General features: G+C 42.5%; 1 protein-coding gene across 1 annotated transcript in view; it reads right to left on the bottom strand.

Annotated features, from left to right (window-relative positions):
• Positions 1-24201, bottom strand: part of pgm2l1 (phosphoglucomutase 2-like 1) — a 112223-nt gene that overhangs the window by 78737 nt on the left and 9285 nt on the right. Inside the window, exon 2 of the mRNA XM_078544977.1 lies at positions 19775-19942. Coding sequence (XP_078401103.1) covers positions 19775-19942 — 168 coding nt within the window. The remainder of the gene's footprint in view (positions 1-19774; positions 19943-24201) is intronic.

The following is a 24201-nucleotide window of genomic DNA, read 5'->3' on the forward strand; positions in this document are numbered from 1 at the left end:
TCACACTTCCCCACATTGTATTCCATCTGCCACTTCTTTGCCCATTCTCCTAACCTGTCCAAATCTGTCTGCAGCCTCCCCGCCTCCTCAATACTACCTGTCCTTCCACCTATCTTTGTATCATCTACAAACTTAGCCAGGATGCCCTCAGTTCCTTCACCTAGATCATTAATGTATAAAGTGAAAAGTTGTGGTCCCAACACTGACCCCTGCGGAGCTCAACTAGTCACCGGCTGCCATCCTGAGAAGGACCCACTTATCCCCACTCTCTGATTCCTGCCAGACAGCCAATCTTCTATCCATGCTAGTACCTTGCCTCTAACACCATGGGCTCTTATCTTACTGAGCAGCCTCCTGTGCGGCACCTTGTCAAAGGCCTTCTGGAAGTCCAAGTAGATAACATCCATTGGCTCTCCTTTGTCTAACCTACTCGTTACCTCCTCAAAAGAATTCTAACAGATTTGTCAGGCATGACCTCCCCTTGATGAAACCATGTTGACTTTGCCCTATTTTACCATGCACTTCCAAGTATTCTGAAATCTCATCCTTAATAATGGACTCTAAAATCTTACCAACGACCGAGGTCAGGCGAATTGGCCTGTAATTTCCCGTCTTTTGCCTCACTCCCTTCTTAAACAGGGGGGTTACATTAGTGATTTTCCAGTCCTCTGGAACCCTCCCTGACTCCAGTGATTCCTGAAAGATCACCACTAACGTCTCCACTATCTCTTCAGCTATCTCCTTCAGAACTCTGGGGTGTAATCCATCTGGTCCAGGTGATTTATCCACCTTCAGACCTTTCAGTTTTCCTAGCACCTTCTCCTTGGTAATGGCCACCATACTCACCTCTGCCCCCCCGACTCTCTCGAACTTTGGGGATGTTACTCGTGTCTTCCACCGTGAAGACTGACGCAAAGTACCTATTCAGTTCCTCCGCCATTTCTTTGTTCCCCACTACTACTTCTCCAGCATCATTTTCCAGTGGCCCAATGTCCACTTTTGCCTTTCTCTTACCCTTTATATATCTAAAAAAACTCTTGCAACCTTCTTTTATATCACTGGCTAGTTTACCCCCATATTTAATCTTCTCCCTCCTTATTTCTTTTTTAGTTGTCCTCTGTTGGTCTTTGAAGGCTTCCCAATCCTCTGGTTTCCCATTGCTCTTCGCTGCATTGTATGCTTTCTCTTTAGCTTTTATGCTGTCCCTGACTTCCTTGTCAGCCATGTTGCCTCGTCCTCCCTTTAGTATGCTTCTTCTTCCTGGGAAGAATTTTTGCAGTGTCTCCCAAATTACTCCTAGAAACTCCTGCCATTGCTGTTCCACTGTCTTTCCTGCTAGGCTCATCTACCAGTCAATTCTGGCCAGCTCCTCCCTCATGCCTCTGTAGTTGCCTTTATTCAACTGTAATACCCTTACATCTGATTCCAGCTTTTTCCTCTCAAATTGCAGGGTAAATTCGATCATATTATGGTCACTTCCTCCTAAGGGTTCCTTCACCTTAAGCTCCCTTATCAAATCTGCCTCATTACACATCACTAAATCTAGAATTGCCTGTTCCCTGGTGGGCTCCACCACAAACTACTCCAAAAAGCCATCTCGTAGACATTCCACAAATTCCTTTTCTTGGGATCCACTACCAACCTGATTTTCCCAGTCTACCTGCATATTGAAATCCCCCATGATCACTGTAACCTTGCCTTTCTTACACGCCTTTTCTATCTCCTGGTGTATCTTGTGCCCCACATCTTGACTACTGTTCGGAGGCCTGTACATAACTCCCATTTAGGTTTTTTTACCTTTGCGGTTCCTCAACTCTACCCACACAGATTCTACATCATCTGACCCTACGTCATTTCTTGCTATCGATTCAATTTCATTTCTTACTAACAAAGCAACCCCACCCCCTCTGCCAACCTGTCTATCTTTTCGATAGGATGTATATCCTTGGATATTTAGCTCCCAGTCCTGATCCCCTTGCAGCCATGTCTCCGTGATGCCCACCACATCATACCTGCCAATTTCAATCAGTGCCACAAGCTCATTTACCTTATTTTGTATACTGCATGCATTCAGATACAACACCTTCAGTCCTGTATTTCCCGTCCCCTTTCTCATTGTCGTCCCTTTATCTGATGTGCTTGAAGTTAGATTCCTAGCCCTTTCCAAACACTCTGTCCTATTTTGTGTTCTGGGGACTTTAATAGCCTCTCCTGGGCTCTCCTTTCTTATCAGTTTTTTCATAATTTTCCATGAAGTTGAATCCACCCCCCCACACACTAACCTGCTGCTTTGTTTCCCATTAGTCTTGCTTCTTGGAGTTTTACCCTTCCTTCCCCCCACTACTTTCTAGTTTAAAGTCCTGTTGACCATCCTATTTACCCTTTTCGCTAGTACATTGGTCCCAGATTGGTTCAGATGGAGACCATCCCAACGGTACAGATCCCTCCTGTTCCAATACTGATGCCAGTGCCCCACGAAATGGAACCCCTCTTTCCTGCACCACTCCTTTAGCCACGTGTTTACTTCCCTTATTCTCGCGTCCCTATGCCAATTTGCATGTGGCTCGGGTAGTAATCCGGAGATTATAACCCTGGAGGACCTGTTCTTTAATTTAGTTCCTAGTTCCTGATAATCCCCAAACAGGTCCTCTTTCCTAGTCTTACCTAAGTTATTTGTCCCGACGTGGACCACAACAACTGGATCCTCCCCCTCCTTCTCCAATATCCTTTCAAGCCGGTCAGAGATGTCCCTCACCCTGGCACCGGGCAGGCAACATACCACGTGGGACTCTCGATCCTGCTTACAAAGGAAGCTATCAATTCCCCTAATTATAGAATCCCCTACAACTACCACTTGTCTTTTTGCTCCCCACTCTTGAATGGCCTCCTGTGCCATGGTGCCGTGGTCAGCTGGCTCATCCTCCCTACAGCCCTGTTCCTCATCCACACAGGGAGCAAGTGCCTCGTACCTGTTGGACAAGGCCAAGAGCTGAGGCTCCTCTGTTCCTGAACACAGGATCCCTCTACCTGCCTCACTTGCAGTCACACCCTGCTGACCCTGACCACTGACCGAACTTGAGGTACTTAATCTACCGGGTGTGACCGCCTCCTGAAACAAAGCGTCCAGGTAACTCTCCCCCTCCCGGATGTGCCGCAGCGTCTGGAGCTCGGACTCCAGCTCATCAATTCTGAGCCGGAGTTCCTCCAGCAACCAACACTTGCTGCAGATGTGGTCACTGCAGCTCGCAATGGGATCTGCCAGCTCCCACATCATACAGCTACAGCACTTCATGAATTACCCTATTGTAACTGAAACCCAACTGATTCACTTATGTCTTCCAGGAAGGGAACTGGCCCTGTTTATACAAGTTCAATTCCATACTACAAGGCAATTTAAAATACCTGTTTATTTGGCATTTTTCACAACCACTGGATTTCTCAAAGCACTTTACAACAAATGAAGGACTTCTGAAGTGTAGTCACCATTGTAACATGGGAAATGTAGCAGCCAATTTGCACACAGCAAACTCCCACAAACAGCAAGGTGATAATAACCAATCCATTTTGATGTTAATTGAGGGATAAATATTGGCCAAGACACCAGGGAGAATTCTCCAGCTGGCCTTCAAAATAGTGCCATGAGATCTTTCGAGTCCATCTTAGAGGGAAGGTGGAGCCTTGTTTAACATCTCATCCAAAACATAAACAACTCCCTTAGTACTACATTAGAGTGTCGCTTTGATTTTTGTGCTCAAGTCCTGAAGTGGATCTTGAACCCAGAACCTTCTGACTCAGGTAAGAGTGCTACCAACCGAGACATGGCTGACACACAATGTACTTGAAGCAAATAGTGATTCAGCATAAATACTGGTTTGTTCTGACAGGACATATCCCAAAAACAATATTTTTTTAAAAAATCAGCCAATGACTTATTTTCAACAGAAAACATGACCGATCACCACTGGAAGTTCATGCAATGAACAGGAATGGAATTGAATTTGCCCTACTACTGGCAGTCTCTCCCAGAGTAAAGAAATTAGAAATCCTAATATTCTACACAAATTATTTGTTCATGCTGTAAGTTTCACACTGTTTCACATGTCTATTACATCTGAATTTCCATACTTTTAGGTTAATTAATAGCTTTCTATGTGGAACTTTATGAAAAGCCTTTCGGCACATCATATTATAGAACTTCTAGTTGGTGATAGTGGTTCAAGCGGGGTCATCCCATCTGAGTGCATGCCAACTGCTGTTAACTAGTTTATTGACCTTCAGATGCTCCTTGAGCGAACTGCAGATGACCAATTCCATTATCTTACATGGATGAAGCTCAACCTTCAATTGATCTGCATTTAGTCGTTTGGTAGTACAGCACTCGATAATTGTTGAAAAAAAAAGATTTTTTTTGGGGTCGAAGCTTTTCATCTTGCACTCAAGGCAATTCGCAAGAATATCAAATGGAAAGGGAACAATAATTTATACTATGTGAAGAGTGTGTTGATTGGTTGGCAAGCAGATTCTGATTGGTAGAGGTGTTGCCATGCAGAATACATCAGTTGGTGATGACTAACAGTTAACTGCCAAGCATTGTTTGAAAATTTAAACCAGACAGCTTAACTCTGATTGGTCAAGGTTTGCCCTGAGGAATGAACCAGCGAATGGCTGTCACTTATTTTGTTTAGCTGAAACAGGCGTAATGTGTAAACATGTTCTGTCTGCAAAGAACAAGGCCTTGTGTATTAATATATGTAGCTTCCAGTGCACACAAATGCACCACACTGCGAGCCCGACTGACAATCTTAAATTGGTTGTCAACGTAATTCTTAGCATATTGAGGATTATTTAGCAAATGTTTTTCAATTGCAGAATCAAATCTAATGTTGAACATGGTTTTGAGTTCTGCAAGCATGGGCTGGTTGGCTACAGTCTGTACCTTGCCCGTTGCAAACAGCGGAAGGAAGGGACATGCTGTTTGATATGATCTGCCAGTCTCTGGGACAAATGGCCTACATACCTAGCACCACACTGGCACTGAAATACCTATTTATACACACCATATTACTCATTTGTGTGATAGGCAGAATGTCTTTTAGGCTTGACGGCAGCATCCTGTTACTGGCGAATACCACTCATGTTGCTACTGCATAGTAGCAGCGTGAAATAGTCAGCTTCACGCATTGCTCAAATTTTTTGAGCTATCTTTCCCTCCCAGGGTAATCTGAGGTAGACTGGGCACTTTTCAGGGGTAAATATGACAGCCTTAGGCCCACTCATGAGTTTGCATGATCTGACCAGGGTAGCCATTAATCTAGCGGGATGCCTCTGATGCACCCTATTTCAGCATCAAGCTTGCAAGGTGAGCAAATGGCTTGGGCCCTGTTTATTAAGATGCCGATAAGGCCAATCTTATAGCGTGTGGAACCATAAGAATCTCAATGTGTATACTGACCAGTGAAGGTAGGCTTGTGGTAGACCATGATAAAGAGCCCCCTGGCAGACTTTTCCACTAGTACGTCAGGCAAAGGGAGTTCATTTGACTGCACCAGTTTAAAATGTGAATGTCAGCACAGGATGGAGCCCATTAAGATGTGCAAGAAAATTATTACATGCAGCTGAGCATTTAAATATAGCAAATGTATCATCCACATATTGGAAATATGCGAGGGGTAGGAGGTCGAGTGTCATTCTATCGCAGACACGTTTCTCACGGAACCCAACAAAGATGTTAGCGAGAGCTGGGCCTGGAGGAGATCCCATGGCAACACCATCTATTTGAACACACATGGTGCCAGTGAAACTGAACTCGACTGCGCGAGTTGCCAAGTTCAATGAATACTGATTCACGCAATGTGGCAAGTCTAGATCGCCATGATATAGTGTTGCAGCGCAAATATCTATGACTTCCTGAAGTGGAACATTGGTGAATAGGCTAGCAATGTCAAATGAGCACATGGACACAGCATTGCTATCGATATGTAAGTCCTGTATGGTCTTTGCAAATGTCAAGCAATCCTTCGCCATGTATATGGAAAACTCGCCTAACCATTTGGCTAATTCATGTTGTGCAGAACCAGTCATAGATAAGATAGGGCGTAAAAGTACATCACTTATGTGTCTTGAGAGCAGAGGCAGCGAGTCACGAGGATGAACCCTGTCATATATATCCCGTGGCAGCTCACTGAACTTACAGAAGGCCAGCAAGCACTTTTTTTTTTAAGCTTGCTTTCGAGCAAGGCAGTCTAGTCATGTTGAGCGGATACGAATTTGGACGCGTCATTAAGAATGGCGTGCATTTTGTTCATTTAGTCACGCTTGTTAAAGGATAACTATTCCCATTCCTTTGTCAGGTTTATTGATGTGTATGTCCGGGTTGGTCTTAAGGCCTCGTAACGCTGTAGAACATTCGCATTGCATGTGAAAATCAGACAGGTCGTTTGGAATCCTGCAATATGCATACGCTAGATCAGTTAGGCACGACTTCAAGAATTCAGCGCCTTCAGTGGATGTTGGTTTGTGGTGGGATAGTTGGGAGTAGAGGAGTTCCAGCTCAGCAAATACCTCTTCCTGTTTGATTTGGAATGAAGGCACACCAAAATTGAAACCATGTGCAAGAACAAACCCCTCGCTTTCTGAGAGTACATGGTCAAAGAGATTTGTTACGTGTTTAATGGCGTCATTAATTGCATTGCCAAACCGCTTCTGCTTAAGGGTATTTATAGTGCGGATGTGTTTCAAACAGGTACTGTTTACTGGTGCTTATTGAAGCAAAATGGCAACATGGACAGATCAAAGCAAAAATTAAAGAAATTTGCACACCTCAGGCCGAGGGCAGTGTAGGGCACGGCCTAACTTAGTAACCCTATTACCAATCTGTTCAAGCACATCTCGCATAAACGCTCGCTTGATCATGGGACTGTGTCTCACTTTAGCATTATCAATATCAATAAAGCGCATGGGATTGGGGATAGTGTATTGAGATGGATAGAAAACTGGCTGGCATACAGGAAACAAGGAGTAGGAATAAACGGGTCTTTTTCCGAATGGCAGGCAGTGACTAGTGGGGTACCGCAGGGATCAGTGCTGGGACCCCAGTTATTCACAATATATATGAATGATTTAGATGAGGGAACTAAATGTAATATCTCCAAATTTGCAGATGGCACAAAGCTGGGTGGGAGGGTGAGCTGTGAGGAGGATGCAGAGATGCTTCAGTGTGATTTGGACAAGCTGAGTGAGTGGGCAAATGCATGGCAGATGCAGTATAATGTGGATAAATGTGAGGTTCTCCACTTTGGTAGCAAAAACAGGAAGGCAAATTATCTGAATGGCTATAAATTGAGAGAGGGGAATGTGCAATGAGGCCTGGGTGTCCTTGTACACCAGTCACTGAAGGTAAGTATGCAGGTACAGCAGGCGGTAAAGAAGGCAAATGGTACGTTGGCCTTCATAGCCAGGTGATTAGAGTACAGGAACAGGGATGTCTTGCTGCAATTATACAGGGCCTTGGTGAGACCACACCTGGAATATTGTGTGCAGTTTTGGTCTCCTTATCTGAGGAAGGATGCTCTTGCTATAGAGGGAGTGCAGTGAGGGTTTACCAGACTGACTCCTGGGATGGCGGGACTGACATATGAGGAGAGATTGAGTCGGTTAGGATTATATTCACTGGAGTTCAGAAGAATGGCGGGGGGGGGGGGGAAATCTCATAGAAAATTCTAACAGGGCTAGACAGTGTAGGAAGGATGTTCCCGATGGTGGGGGAGTCCAGAACCAGGGGTCTGAGGATACGGGGTAGACCATTTAGGACTGAGATGAGGAGAAATTTCTTCACCCAGAGAGTGGTGAGCCTATGGAATTCACTACCACAAAGTAGGTGAGTCCAAAACATTGCACGTTTTCAAGAAGGAGTTAGATATAGATCTTGGGGCGAAATGGATCAAAAGGATATGGGGAAAAAGCGGGAGCAGGGCTATTGAGTTGGATGATCAGCCATGATCATAATGAATGGCAGAGCAGGCTCGAAGGGCCGAATGGCCTACTCCTGCTCCTATTTTCTATGTTTCTACGTTAATACATTTGGAAATGAAAACTGGCACAACCTTAAGTTTAATACACTGAGTAATTCGATAGATATCTTATCTGTTCTTAACTGATTATAAGTTAAGGATGGAGCCCATCAAGACATGTAGGGAAATTATGTTACTGATGTCCCGAATTTGGTCTTTGTTGCACTTCTGTCTCAGATATACAAATAATACTGGAATTGGATGACCTAGGGCTGTCACTTTTGGCACCAAAAAGTGCCCAGTCTACATTAGATTACCCTGGAAGGAAAGGTAATTCAAAAATTTGATCAACAGTGAAGCTAGCTGTTTTGCACTGCTACTATACAGTAGCAACACAAGTGGTATTTGCCACTAACAGGATGCTGCTGTCAAGGCAAAAAGATGCTCTGTCTATCTCAAATGATTAATATGGCATATATAGGAACTTCAGTGCTGGTGTGGTGCTAGGTATGTAGGCCATATATCCCAAAGACTGGTGGATTGTATCAAATGGCATGTCTCTTCCTTTGTTCGCAATGGGTAAGGTACAGGCCATAGCCAACCAGCCCATGCTTGCAAAACTCAAAACAGTGTCTGACATTTGATGTGATTCTATGATTGGACAACATTTACTAAACAATCTTGTGTGCCAAGAATCATACGGACAACAAATTTAAGATTGCCAATCCATCTTGCAGTGTGGTGCATTCGCATGTACTGGAAGCTACATATATTAATACACAGGCCCCTGTTCTTTGCAGGCAGAAAAAACATGTACATACGTTGAGTCTGTTGCAGCTAAACAAAATAAATGAGAGCCAATCGCTGACTCGTTCCTCAGGGCAATGCCTTGACCAATCAGGGTCAAGCTGCCTGGTTTAAATTTCAAACAATGCTTGGCAATTAACTGTCAGTCACCATCACTGATGCATTCTCCATGACAAGTCCTCTACCAGAGTCCACTTGCCAACCAATCAGCACTCTCTTTTCATACAATAAAATTTGTTTTCACCATATACTGGTATTCTTATGAAGTGTCCTGATGAGTGCAAAGTGAAAAACTTCAACATGTCTCTTTTTTCAAGAATAATTGACTGGACTTCTTTGAGGAAATGAAATGTGGATTAAGGGGAACCTGTAGATGTGGTGTACTTAGATTTCCAAAAGGCATTTGATAATGTCCCATATCAAAAGTTATTATACAAAATAAGAGCTCGTGGTGGGGCGAGGGCGAGTGGTCAGGTAACATACAAGCATGATTAGAGGATTGGTTAGCTAACAGGAAGCAGAAAATTGGCATAAATGGTCATTTACAAGTTGAGCTGGGACAGTCTACACCTGAACTGTGCTGAGGACCGTGTTCTAACAAGTCACATATCTAGGGAAGTAGAGAGAGTTTTAAACTAAATACTGAGGTAAGGGGCCGAATTTGAGAAAATGTGGTAAATCAAAGAGTAGAGACAACACAAGAGAGAAAAGGTATTAATATGGGAAATGATAAACAGACCTTAACAAGAAGGGGTGGACAGTACAAAGTACATCAGCAGTGAGACTCGAGTTTACAAAAATAAGAGGATAAAACTAAAGGCCCTCTATCTGAATGTGCATGGCACTCGTAACAGATGAACTGAGAGAGTGCAAATAGAAATAAATGCAATCCGATAGGCATTACAGAGACATGGCTGCAGGGTGACATAGATTGGGACCTGAACATTGAACATGGCATTTAGGAAGGACGGGAAGCTAGGCAAAGGTGAAGGGGTGGCTCTGTTAATTAAATGATGGTAGTAATACAATAGAGAGGGATGACCCAAGTTCATGACCCAAGGATGTAGAAACAGTTTGGGTAGAGATGAGAAATGACAAAGGGGGTGAAAGGTTATTGGGGTAGACAGGAGGTTGCAATCAGATCAACCATGATCTTGTTGAATGGCAGAGCAGGCTTGAAGGGATGAGTGGGCTACTCTGCTCCTAGTTCGTAATTTCTGTAAATATTTAAATAAGAAAAGAGTTAACAAATTGAATGTTGGTCCTATAGAAAGTGAGTCGGTGGAATTAGTAATGGAAAATAAGGAGATGGCAGATGAATTAAACAGGTATTTTGCAAAGATCTTCACTGTGGAGGATACAAGTAAAATTCCAGAAATAGCTGTAAATCAGGAATTGGAAGGAGTGAGGAACTCAGGAAAATTACAATCACCAGGGAAGTGGTACTTAGCGAATTGTTGGAGCGGAGGGCTGACAAATCCCCAGGACGTGATGGACTTCATCCTCGGGTCTTAAAAGGAGTAGCTCGTGAGATAGTTGATGCGAATGTGGGGTTGAGGTTATTTTCAGATCAGCCATGATCTTATTGAATGGCAGAGCAGGTACGAGGGGCCAAGTGGCCTACTCCTGCTCCTGATTCATATGTTGGTTTTAATTTTCCAAAATTCCCCAGATACAGGGAAGGTTCCATTAGTTTGGGAAAATAGCAAATGTAACTCCTTTATTCAAAAAGGGAGGGGGAGAGAGAGAGAGAGAGAGAGAGAGAGAAAGCAGGAAATCACAGGCCAATTAGCTTAGCATCTGTCATAGGGAAAACGTTAGAAGCTATTATTTAAAATGTTATGAAAGGGCACTTAGAAAAATTCATGGCAATCAGGCAGAGTCAACATGGTTTTGTGAAAGAGAAATCATGTTTAACCAGTTTATTGGAGTTCTCTGAAGGAGTCACGTATTGTGGATAAAGGGGCACCAATGGATATGCTGTATGCAGTTGGGTCTGTCTATGTGTGATTTAATTACATTTGGACTCAAGTGGACTGCAAGATTAAATCATCAAAAGGAGCTAGGTGCTTGACATGCTAATGAGTAAACATGGATACTGGCTTAGCATGCAATGTGTGAAGGGAATTTGCATTTTTAAATAAATGAAAGGATATTTGAATTTCAAAAGGGATCCTATAGTCTGTTTACAACTAGCCAGATAAGCAAAGCAACCCGACATAAGAATGTGTTTATTTTTTCCAACAATATATAGTGACAACATGAAAGTTTTTATATTATGAGGGAGATACAGTTTCAAAGACGTATGGAACAACAGAATTCACATTAAAAAGAGAGAAACATATATAAAAGGAGAATGAAAGGCTGTGTGTCAGAAAGCGGCCATGTAAGATTTAACATGAGTGTGTGAAATAGCCTTAATGAAGCCTCCAGCATTTATGCATAAGTCTGTTGTCTTATGGAGCTGGAGTGGAGGAAAAGCCATTTGGAATTCCAATGTCCAGGGTATTGTGTTAACTTGCTGAGTCTGTTTTAAATCTAAAACCTATTTTGGACCGTTGCCTTAAAAAGGGAGTGTAACTAGGGGTCAGGTTAATAAGGAATTTTAGGAGTTATTGTAGTAGTAATTGTAGTCTTATGTATGTGCTTGACATCTTTTATTTTGTTAATAAATATTTTAATTTAATTTTTTAAAATCTTAAGGTTTTGGTGGATTTATTACTTCTGAATTCAGTGCTCACATCTCGTAATAAATACTGTTACGTTCCTTCTGTCGGGTCGCTTTGCTCAGCAAACAAGGTTTCACACCTATCTACTAGTGAGTGAGTTGGTAAACAATATACTGCAGGTGCAGAGACCAATGTAAGATGAAGGACATGCTGTTCATTAACACAAGTAACAGAGCACTAACACGTGTGCTTCTCAAATCACACCTTATTCTAAAAATACTGATTGACATTGTAGCCCACGCTACAGAGCTATTGGGTAATGCAATCACGTTGTTAATCTGCTCACATTCTCTTAAAGGTGTATTGTACCTCGGATTACCACAAATACAAAATCGTTGTGATAGCGCGAACAAGTTTCCCTCGTGGATTTGGTCTGCCTGGCAGACATCATCTGCCATATCATAACATTAGGCGTAAATGGGTGTTTTTCTTATTAGCAGGAGGTAACAAGTGGTTTTGCACAGGGATCAGTGCTGGGGCCTCAACTTTTACAATTTATAGAAATTATTTTGATGAAGGAACCGAAGGTATGGTTGCTAAATTTGCTGATGACACAAAGATAGGTAGGAGAGCAAGTTATGAAGAGGACGTAAGGAGTCTGGAAAGGGATATTGATAGATTAAGTGAGTGGGGAAATATCATGCAGATGGAAAATAATGTGGGAAAATGTGAACTTGTTCACTTTAGCAGGAAGAATGGAAAAGCAGCATAGTATTTAAATGGAGAGAGATTACAGAACTCTACAGTACAGAGAGATCTAGTGTTCTGGTACATGAATTACAAAAAGTCAGTATGCAGGAGAGAGAGAGAGACTAAAACTAGGGGAGGGTCTCCCATTTGAGACAGAGATGAATTATATGTTTCCTCTCAAGAGTTGTTGGTCTGTGGAATTTTCTTCCCTAAAGAGCAGTGGAGGCAGGGTCATTGAATATTTTTAAGGCTGAGTTAGGTAGATTCTTGATTGACAAGGAAGTCAAAGGTGTGGGGTAGGCAGGAAAGTGAACTTGAGGCCACAATCAGATCAGCCATGATCTTATGAAATGGCGTGGCAGGCTCAAGAGGCATGTTCAGCACTCTGGGATAAATACTATCTATTCATGGGGGATTTATTTATTTTGAGTCATTATCATTATAATTTCATTGATTTCCCTTTAGATATCTTAGATATTTTGAAACATTAAGATAAAAGCAAAAATAAAAGCAAAACACTGCGGATGCTGGAAATCCAAAACAAAAATAAAAATAGCTGGAAAAACTCAACAGGTCTGGCAGGATCTGCGGATAGGAACACAGTTAATGTTTTGAGTCCATATGACTCGTCAACAGAACAATTCAATATTTTGAAATATGTTCAACTTGATCATGTTATTCCAGATTCCACTTGTTTAAAATGAAAGGAAATAGTGTAGTTTGTTCACATGTACTTTCCATGTTAGAGATTACAGTCAACAAGATTTCAGTCTTCCTCCCTCGCTAGATAGCATAGCTGGAGGTGACTGCCCCTGTGCAAACTGGTGTATAAAGGAAACATTAAAATACTGAATCAAAAACAGAAAGGGCTGGAATAACTCAGCAGGTCTGGCAGTATCTATGGAGAGAGAAACAGAGTTAATGTTTCGAGTCCATATGACTCTTAGAGTTCCTCCAGCACTTTGTTTTTGTTTCAGGTTTACAGCATCTGCAGTATTTTGCTTTTATATTAAAATGCTGAATTCAGCTAACCATTCATTAGTAATTCATCACTAACCTACTGAGAACATAGCTCTGCGTGTATTCTGAAGAGGGAGAAAGAGGAAATACCCAAAGCCTGTAAATTTAAATCAGCAACATGCAAAAACAAACTGTGGCCATCCCAGGATAGCTGGATATACTGCAACACCAGAAGGTTGAACACTCCCACCTTCCCTGCACAGAGTCTAGTTTAAGTCAGCATTTAAAACATTTTTTACTGAGAAGCCAGGAAAGAGAAAAATGTCACGAGAAGGGAACCTGGAAGCCTGCCTGCTATGGAAATGACTCATGACTGCAGAAAAGTCAGACAATAAACATTAGAAAGTCACACTGTCAACCAGTAGCTCAGAAGCTCATTCCCACCAATATTCAGCTTCACACAATCAACCCAATATGCTGACTGCAACAGCATTCTTGATGCTGTAACAAGTTTAGAATTTGCTAGGCTATATAACAGAACCTGCTAGGTCTACACATGGACATAAACAAGGGCAAAAAAAAAAAAGGGTCAGGTTCCACTGCTCATCACTCCCATCACACTGCCAACAATTACATCAACTGAAAGACTGAAAAGTCTGGGGCATTTTTCTTTCAAAAAAAAAGACGGCCAAGGCATGATCCAACAGAAGTTTTTTAAATTATGGAAGGGTTAATAGGGTAGATGAAGAGAAGCTGGTTAAACTTATGGGGAATCAAAACTAGGGGCCATGAATACAAGGTAGTGACTACCAATAAATGCAATAAGAAATTTAAAGAAACTTCTTTACCCAGGGAGTGGCGAGAACACAGAAACATGCTAGAGCCGTCCAGGGACGGCTTCTGAAGCTGCTAGCCCAGAGGACTGGCAGCTCTGAAGCCTCAGCATCAGCAGCCAGGAGAGGTGGGCACTACTGAGGCAGCTAGAAGACCTCGGAGGTGCCTTCAGGATAAATTAATTTAAAAAATCAGAGGGCTGAGGGTGAGAGGGGTAAACCCTCTGGCAGGATGGTGTGTGGGGGAACCACAGAGGCTGCCTTCCCTGCCCACTGTCCCCCTTTTCAGGCCATGGAGCCTCTGGTAGGCACACAAGGCCACCTTCCTTTTTAAGGCCCTAATTGGGGTCTTTAATTTTACAAAGTGGCTGTCAACCTCCACGGGTTGGGGTGGCCAATCTACACCCTGCCCACTGCTAGGAATCTTACCCAGCAGTACAGCATCAGGAAGCCATCTCAAACCAGCTCCCCGCTATCTTACTGGACCCCAACCCCGGTCCAAACCCCCACAGGCCCTACGACTATTTATAAAGCTCAGAATTCCATATGCCTGATTAACTGCTTTCTCAACCTGCCCTGCCACCTTCAACAATTTGTGTGCAATTACACCCAGCTCCCTCTGTTCCTGTACCCCCTTTAGAACTGCACCCTTTATTTTATATTATCTCTTCCCGTTCTTCCTACTAAAATATAGCATTTCAGACTTCTCTGCATTAAATTTCACCTATCACACGTCTGCCCATTCCACCAGCTTGTCTAAACCCTCTTGAAGTCTCTCACTACGCTCCTCATTGTTCACAATATTTCTAAGTTTTGTGTCATCAGCAAATTTTGATGTACCCTGCACATCCAAGTCGAAGTCATTAATATAAATCAAGAAAAGCAGTGGTCCTAGTGCCAACCCCTGGGGAACACCACTGTATACATTCCTCTAGTCCACAAAACAACTGTTCACCACTACTCTCCATTTCCTCTCACTTGGCCAACTTTGTATCCATGCTGTTACTGTCCTTTTTATTCCGTGGGCCTTGATTTTGCCGACAAGCCTGTTACATGGCCTTTTGGAAGCCCATGTACACCACATCAACTGCATCATCCTCACCAACCCTCCGTTACCTCAGCAAAAAGCTGTCAAATTAGTTAAACATGATTTCCCCATTACAAATCTGTGCTGGTTCTCTTCAATTAGCCCACATTTGTCCAAACAACTGTTAATTTTGTCCCAGATTATTATTTCTAACCACCAAAGTTAAATTGACTGGTCTATAGCTGCTGTGTTTTTCCCTTACACCCTGCTTTGAACAAGGGTGTGATATTTCCAATTCTCAGATACAGGGAAGGTACAGTGTCAAAGGAGGATTGGAAGATTATGGCCAGGCTCTCTGCACTGCTAGATCAATTGTTAATTTTAAAAATCAGACTGATAGATTTTATTTTTAAATCAGTGCATTAAGGGATTTGGGACAAATCCAGGTATGTTGTTAGATCACAGATCAGCCATGATCTCATTGCACGGAGGAACAGGCTCAAGGGGCAAAATGGTCTCCTCCTGTTCCTATGTTTCACTGCCTTCTTAGAGTTTGCTTGGAGAGACTCCTGGCCCCTTATGAATAGAGGGCCTCTCTCCTTTTGTCCAAAACCTGCATCAAAAGTTTCCAGTGCTGTACTTGAGAACCTTGGAGTCTGCTCTCCCCATGTTATGCCATTCCTGGGTCCTCCTTGGTTCAAATTGACTTCTACAATGACTTCCAGCACCTGCGCCAGCCAAAATGCAATTCCCGTCTTTCAGACTGGCTTTAAATCGTGCAGGTTAGTTTAATCTCATGTTAATCTCTCCCAATTTTGCACCCAGTGTTCAGACATGCAGCCACTCAGCAACATGCTCCGATCTGGTTGCACACTGCCTGAAGTGAGCAGGGAGCATGAGGTTTGCAGGCTGCATGCACTAGAAGCAAATGGGCACAGGTTAATCACACATTGTGATCCCTACTCCCTTTTCAGTCACTATTGAAATTTACCCCCAAAGTCTCCAGAACTAAAATTCTGGTGATATCCTTTCACTGCTCCACTCAGGGAAACCTCAATCACTGGCCCTCCTCTCTGCAACTGCCATGTCAGGATGGCTCCCCAGTGCTGTCCCCTATTCTGCTGCAAATGCTAAGCATTGCATTTATTCAGGTATTAATTTGTGCATTTCTGGATATGGCATAAACTCAATATATGCAATTTTGTTTTGTGGATTCATTGAACTTGGCATTTCAGAGCCTCTGTCACAGCAGCATTGCTGTCTGCTGATAAATTCATGCCACCCATCTCCTTTACAGGCAAGTAAATGTTGATTGATTGCACACCAAATGCAGCTCCTAATCATGTTCCAGTCATGCACTAAAAGGGTGGGTGAGCCTCTTACGTTCAAAAGGAAATCGCACAAAAGGAAGTTCCTATTACAATTTTACTATTACTTAACATCAGTGTTTAACATGACCACAGGAAGAATTTCAATGTTTGTAGTTCATATTTTCAATGGAGTCAATGTACTTCCCCAATGCAGTCCCATTAATTAAAGTGGCTTTTCTGTCTTTCTCATTAAAGTCACTAAAGCCCTTATATTTTCAGTGCATTGCAAGAGACAAGGGCTTGCAAGGAGACACAACCTACAAGCAGGCTATTCCAGGATTTCCTGTGGTACTGTGTTGCCAACCCCCATTAAGTCGAATAAGATTGATGTCCCTATGTTTGACACCACCAGAGCCAACTCTGGGACATCCATGAAAAGTAAGAAGTCGGGAGTTTGATTCCTTTCAATTGATCAGGAGCCCACTGCTGTTATCTGCCACCAACTGCACATCAGTTAAAAAGAAGTGCCATGAGAAAGACTTCTGCCTTGTTTTGTAATCACAAAACTATAAATCATGTAGATGCTAAGGTCCTACTTCATGGTACCAAATAAAAGACCCAAAAGGCTTTCAGAGCGAAACCACATTTAGCAAACACCATGTGATTATTCCAGGGAAGTGGAAGGTAAAAGAAAAAGTGATGTTGTAACTTTATCTTTGTCACTTTAGTAATGAGCCCTATTGATAATCTCCAATAGAATGAAGTTTAAATTGTTTACATTAAAAATCCGCAATACAGAGTTTTTTTAAATTCTCCACTCCGAGGTTGTGTGTTCCACAGTGTTTTGCATCTTTTCAATATCTCACCCATTCTTTATGCACAAGTCTGGACAAAAACAAAAAATAATCTGCTGAATTTTAGACATAACACAAGTTTTGTCTTGTCCTCACCCGCTGGCCACAAGTGCATAGTGTTCAGCAGCAGAAATGGTGAAGGATATTTTCAAACCTTAATTTAAAGTTGCTGAGGTCAATTGCATCACTCCTACTGCCAGTCCAGCTAATTCATCATAAATCAGAATTGAACCTGTGGTCTTCTGGTCTGAATGAGTCAGCAATGCACAACCCGTTATAGCACTTAAAAAGGTAGAGTCACTCTCAGTTACCTTCAAAGGTATACAGGGAGGGACAACAGCAGCAATTATAACTAAGCAACTTGCATCTAAACAGAGCCTTTAACATAGCTAAATGTCCCAAATTGCTTCACAGGAGTGTTATCAAACAAAATTTGACACCTAGGCACATAAAAATACAGACTTGCACTTATATCACCCTTTCACGACCACTGGATGTCTCAGCTAATGAAATTCTTTAAGTGTAGTTACAGTTATAATGTAGGAATCATGGCAGCCAATTTGCACACAGCAAGGTCCCACAAACATCATGACCAGATAATCTGTTTTTGTGATGTTGATTGAGGGATAAATATTGCCAGGACATCTAGGATAATTCCCTCACTCTTCTTCTAAATAGTGCCATGGATATTTTACATCCATCCAAGAGGACAGAAGGCATAACGTCACATGCAAAAGGTGGTACAGTGCTCCCTCAGTACCACACCAGAGCCTTAGCCTTGATTTTTGTGCTCAAGTCCTGCAGTGGGACCTGAACCCACAAGCTTCTGACTCAGAAGTGAGATGCTACCCACTGAGACAATAGGGAGATATGAGAAAAGAAATATTAGTACAGGAAACCAAAAACTTGGTCAAAGAAGTAGATTTAAAGCAATGTCTTAAAGGAGGAACGCGAGAGAACATGCACAAGGAGGAGAGGAGCTAAAGGTATGGCCGCCAATGGTGGAGTAATGAAAATCAAGGATGTGCAAGAGGCCAGAATAGGAATGCAGAGATCACAAGAGGGATGTGGGGCAGGAGAAGCTAGAGGTGGGAGGAGGCAAGGCCATGTAAGGATTTGAACACAAGGATAAAAATATTAAAAATTGAGACACTGACTCCTGGTCTAGCAATGTAGATCAGCAAGCACAGGGGTGATGAGGATTGGGATTTAGTGTAAGTTAGAATACTGGCAGCAGAGTTTTGGATGAGCTCAAGTTTACAGAGACTTAGAAAAACAACAAATATCTACTCAGCCAAGGATGGCACACAGTTCAAGACGACTTATACGTAAAAAAAGTAGTAAAGTGGTTCCAGATCAGCTACCAGGACAAACTGGCTCTAAAACTCGTTAAAACAACGAGCTTCCATTGAGGTGGGGTCAAAGGATTTCCTATGTTTGGTACTTGTAATGAAGTTGAATCAGCAATTTAGTAACATTGAAAAACAATTTTAATATAAATGTCTTGAATGAAGAATGAAACAGGCCTTCTCCAAAGCCATATTAACAATAAAAGGCCACAGTTTGATCCATGATCTATCCTGAGTTAGCTCATCTAGAGCTGCCTGGTTGTCCGTGTATTGCAGACTGGCACAAAGGTCCAAAACTACGTGTTGAGGGATCTACTGAAGCTTAGTTACTGATGTGCAGTTGTTGCCAAGGTTCAATGGGACAGGCCCTCCTGCTATTGATTTTTTTAAAAATGTATTCGTTCATGGGTTGTGGACGTCACTGGCTAGTCCAGCATTTATTGCCCATCCCTAATTGCCCTTGTTCAGAGGGCATTTAAGAGTCAACCACTTGCTGTGGGTCTGGAGTCACATGTAGGCCAGACCAGGTAAGGACGGCAGATTTTCTTTCCTAAAGGACATTAGTGAACCAGACGGGTTTTTACAAAAATTTACAACAATTTCCTTATTATCAGACTTCTTAATTTCAGATTTTTATTGAATTCAAATTCCACCATCTGCCATGGTGGGATTCAAACCCAGGTCCCCATTGCTTTACCCTGGGTCTCTGGAACAAAGTGGTGACAATACCAATATGCCACCTCCTCCCCCTGCATATCAAGGGGTTGCAACAACCTGAGGGATCATGCAATGTATGTATCAGAAAATGTTTAGATGCAAATGTAGTTGCAATCTTTTCCTTAAGCGGATTGAGACACCCTAGAGTGTCATGTACTATGTTTAACCAAATTGATGGGTTCAGCACTAAGTGAACAGCCACATCTGAATTGTACTGTGATGCACCTTTGCAAGTTTTATGAATAAAATATATTTTTGGGAAAAATGGATGAAAGAACAGTTCCTGCTCCTTTCAACTAACTATTTAGTGGCTCTTGCTGCATGATATGAACACCAGTGTGAGACAAGAACAGAATCGTGCATGATTGCAACGTCTCCGTTTCCCCACCCAAACAATGGTTGAAGTTATCCAATTAGTCCCACTCCCCTGCTCTTTCCTCAGTGCCCTACATGGATTCACAAAAGTCAGTTAAGTATTCACAGCCTTACCTGAGAGGACTGTATGACTGTCAGGTCGTTAATGCAAGAGAAACCTGCACCCATAGCAGAACGCAGCCCTGCTGTACCAAACTTCATTCTGCAGCACAGGCGATCACGCAGTTCCTTCCTCTTCCCATCTTGCAGCAACTTCTCAATCTCAGCTTTAGTCTTAGGATTCTGGGGAAAAGATATTTTCAAATAAACTTATTAATAAGTGCAAAATAGCAAAAGGCCGGTTGGTGAAAACTCTTTTTCACTCGCCCAACAATTAATAAACTAGGTTCTCTGCCTGATTACTACAGCTACGAGTATATCTATGAGTGTAGCTCACTGATGGTTCATGTCGTAAAGACGTGTTAGACGATCTTTAAAAAAGAATGGCTTAAATTGGTCAAAGTGTCCAGGATGCTTTGTTTAGCTTTTTTGGCTCTCTAGTGAACGTAGTTTCCAAAACACCTTTGTTCGTTGACAGATAACGATAAAAACTCAGATCAAGAACTGGCCCATCCCGATAAGAGACTAGCTGCTCAAATGCCATGTACCATAAAATAATGATTGGCCTACACACCTGAAGTACAATAAATAAAGCTTATCAAACAGAGTTGGAGGCTGAAAATATTGGAAGCGGAGTAAAGTCCTCACAACATGACCACAGCAAGCGTGCACCTATTTCACCTCTCTCCTAACTATACTTCAGTTCTGCCGAAGGGTCATGAGGACTTGAAACGTCAACTGTTTTCTTCTCCACCGATGCTGCCAGACCTGCTGAGTTTTTCCAGGTAATTCTGTTTTTGTTGTGCACCTACACATTATGTAATCAACAGTAAAGAACAGAACCAGTTTCCCACTTCCCCATCCACCCCACCCCCCAAACCCTCAGTGGTCAGGGGCCACACAGTGATGCAGTCAGCCTGGAACTGGTCACTCTAGGCCTCAGAGAGCGACTGTGTTGTTGTCTTGGGCAGGGAGGGAAGACAGAATTCTTTCAGGTGATCAAGAGCCACACAGGAAACAGAGAGCAGAAAGTGATAACCAGGCCTGGGAATGCAGACTGGGTGACCGCTTTGCGGAACACCTTCAGTCTGTCCGCAAGCATGACCCAGACCTCCCTGTCGCTTGCCATTTCAATACACCACCCTGCTCTCATGCTCACATGTCCGTCCTTGGCCTGCTGCAATGTTCCAGTGAAGCTCAACGCAAACTGGAGGAACAGCACCTCATCTTCCTTTACAGGCACTTTACAGCCTTCTGGACTTAACATTGAGTTCAACAACTTCAGATCATGAACTCTCTCCTCCATCCTCACCCTCTTTCCGATCCCCTTTATTCTAATAATTATTATATTTTTTAATATATTTTTCTTTTCCCACCTATTTCTATTTTTAAATTTATTTCCATCCATTGTTCTATCTCCACCTTTTAGCCTATTTCGATCCTTTCCCCCCCACCTCACCCCCACTAGGGCCATCTGTCACCTGCTCATCCTGCTTTCTACCCTTAATGTCCCCATTAGCACATCTTTTAGATAATATCACCACCGTCAACACCCCTTTGTCCTTTTGTCTATGACATCTTTGGCAATCTCTCCTTTGCCTCCACCTAATACTGGCCCTCTATCCAGCTTCACCTGTCCCACCACCCCTTAAACAGCTTTTTTTTTTTAAACCTCATTTCTATTTCTCTTTAGTTCTGATGAAGAGTCATACGGACTCAAAACTTGAACTCTGTCTTCCTCTCCACAAATGCTGTCAGACCTGCTGAGTTTTTCCAGCTATTTTTGTTTTTGTTTGATTTCCAGCATCCGCAGTATTTTGCTTTTATCTGGGAACTAGGTTATGTTATTTGCATGTTATCTTGTCATTTAAATACTAATACATAATAGTTATATAAAATCTAATGCTGTTATTAGTTAACGTAAATAAAGCTTTTTGTTTAAAAAAAAACCACTCAGGCTAGAATCATGAATGAATTATTGCCGTCTAACTAATAACCTTCTGTTGCAACAGCTACCATGGGGAAATCCACTAAAGTCATGTTCCTGGTTCAACCAAGCCAGAAGTTCCTGGGATTAATCTCTGGTCTGTGCTGTTATCCAGTCTCACTGAAGGTGCCATAAACTGCTGGACAGTAACCTTTGCTGGAAGTGAACACAACTGTCCCCATGCATCAGGTGAGCACAAGATCAAAATTGACTGCAATGTTCTCCAAGACCAAACAGTCAAGTCACAACTCATTTTCTACTACATTAAGGTAGGAGAGGCAAGTCATGTCCATGGGATTGCACCTGAACAAGAGCTGTCCCTTCAAGCAAGGGTGTGGGGGAGGAGAAAGGCAAAAAAGTGACAAATTGGACAAAGAACATGCTACTAAGCTGAAATAAAAGCAAAATACTACAGATATTGTACATCTGAAATAAAAACAAAATGCTAGAAACACTCCGCAGGTCTGGCAGCATCAGTAGAGAGAAGAACAGAGTTAACATTTTGAGTCGAAGGGGCACTGAGACAACCATTGATGTACCAAAAGAGTTGTGGGAGGGGGCCTGAGTAGAACTGGAACAAAGAATGTTCCACGCACCCCACAAAAAGACAGGCATAGCCGGGGCCCATGCGGCACCCATAGCCACATCTTTTATTTGAAGGAAGTGAGACAAGTTTAAAGGAGAAATTGTTCAGTGAGAAAACAAATTCAGTCAGGCAGAAGAGGGTGGTAGTGGATGGGGATTGTTCGGACCTCTGTACAAGGAAGAAGTGGAGAGCCCTCATACCATCCTAGTGGGGGTTGGAGGTGCAGAGGTGTTGCATGTCCTTGGTGAAGAGGAGGCAGTTAGGGCCTGGAAACTGGAAATTGTTGATATGACGTAGGGCATCAGCGGAATCGGGGATGTAGGTGGAAGAAACTGGACAAGGGGAGAGAATGGAGTCTAGATAGGAAGAAATTAGTTCTGTGGGGCAGGAACAGGCTGACATGATGGGTCTACCAAGACAGTCCTGTTTGTGGATTTTAGGAAGGAGGCAGAAGTGGACTGTGTGGGTTTGGGAGACTGAGGTTGGAAGCTGTGGAGGGAAGATCTCTGGAGGAGATGACAGTTGAGTGACAGTTCTGGAAACTTAGCAGAGAAAATAATGAACATCCTGCCAGCCATTTATTATACTAGATCAAGGGAACACTAAACTCGGTCTGCATTTTCAGGCAATAAACAATGATAAACATCATCTGGTGCTGTAAACACCACACCCACACACAAGTTTATTAACTACACAGAATTTCAGTTTGCTGTAGGACAATTTTTAAAATTAGGTAAATATGTAAAAGTGATGTGTAAAATTGATATGGAATAATTTTAAAGGAAAAAGTGAGAGCAAGTGTGTAGTGCAACATCATCCACATAACAAAAAATATTTTCTGTAATTCAGTGTTGCATAAGTGGACGTTATCAAGAAGAGGAAAATATTTTAAGGTAATGATAACAATCCTTCTTTCTGCTAAGTATCCAGCAGAACTTTCAGGCAGATAATCAGGACTGAAAAGATGCCATCTGCACTATCGCTAATTTCTCTTGTAACATTTGAAGAAATTTCACCATTATGTTTGTACTGTACAATTGCACACATTATCTTAATGAATTTAAGGCACTGATCCAACTTGTTAATTCTCGGATGTGCAAACCACTTGAAGACAAACTGTTTTTTCCCCAGTCACTGAATCGTGAAAAGAACAGAGTGTCTCACTTTTGGTACCTGCTTAAATTAGCTTGTCTCACCAATGGCCATGGAGTGGATTCCATTGTCCTAATTACTGGAGGAAGAGGAGAGATATAACCAGTTGTGTCAGGTGAGGGTGAGTTTCTGGCCCATCAAGCTGCCTGCCAAACATCACTGTCTGGGATATTCCAATTGGTACTGGAGGGCCACTTGGCATCAGGCTAGGTCACTGTCTTCACAGTGAGAGAGATAGAGGATCAAATTTGGAGAGAAAAAAACTACTGCATGATATGCTCAGCACAATTTCTTTCCTTGTCCATCTACAAAGTACAGTAGCATACAGGTTACATTACTGAACTTGTAATCCAGTAGGCCTGGTCTAATGATCTGGAATTGTTAGATCAAATCCCACCATAGCAGCTGGGGAATTTATATTCAAGTAATTAACTTTTTATTCCAGATTTATTTAGTCTCCGTAATGGTGACAATTAAACTTTCGGATTGCTATTAACAAACCATCCGTTTCGCTAATGCCCTTTGGGGAAGGACATCCAACAACCTTACCCAGTCTGGCCTATGCTTGTGGGTCTGGCATCTTGTAATGTGGCTGACTCTTAATTGTTTTCTGAAATGACAAAGCATGACCTTAGTCATATCAAATCGCTGAAGAAAATTGGACGGACCACCCAGACTTAAGTACTAGATCCAGACCCAAAGGCACACCTTGCCTAG

Source organism: Cetorhinus maximus, chromosome 7 (genome assembly GCF_964194155.1).
Source record: "Cetorhinus maximus chromosome 7, sCetMax3.hap1.1, whole genome shotgun sequence".
NCBI lineage: Eukaryota > Metazoa > Chordata > Chondrichthyes > Lamniformes > Cetorhinidae > Cetorhinus > Cetorhinus maximus.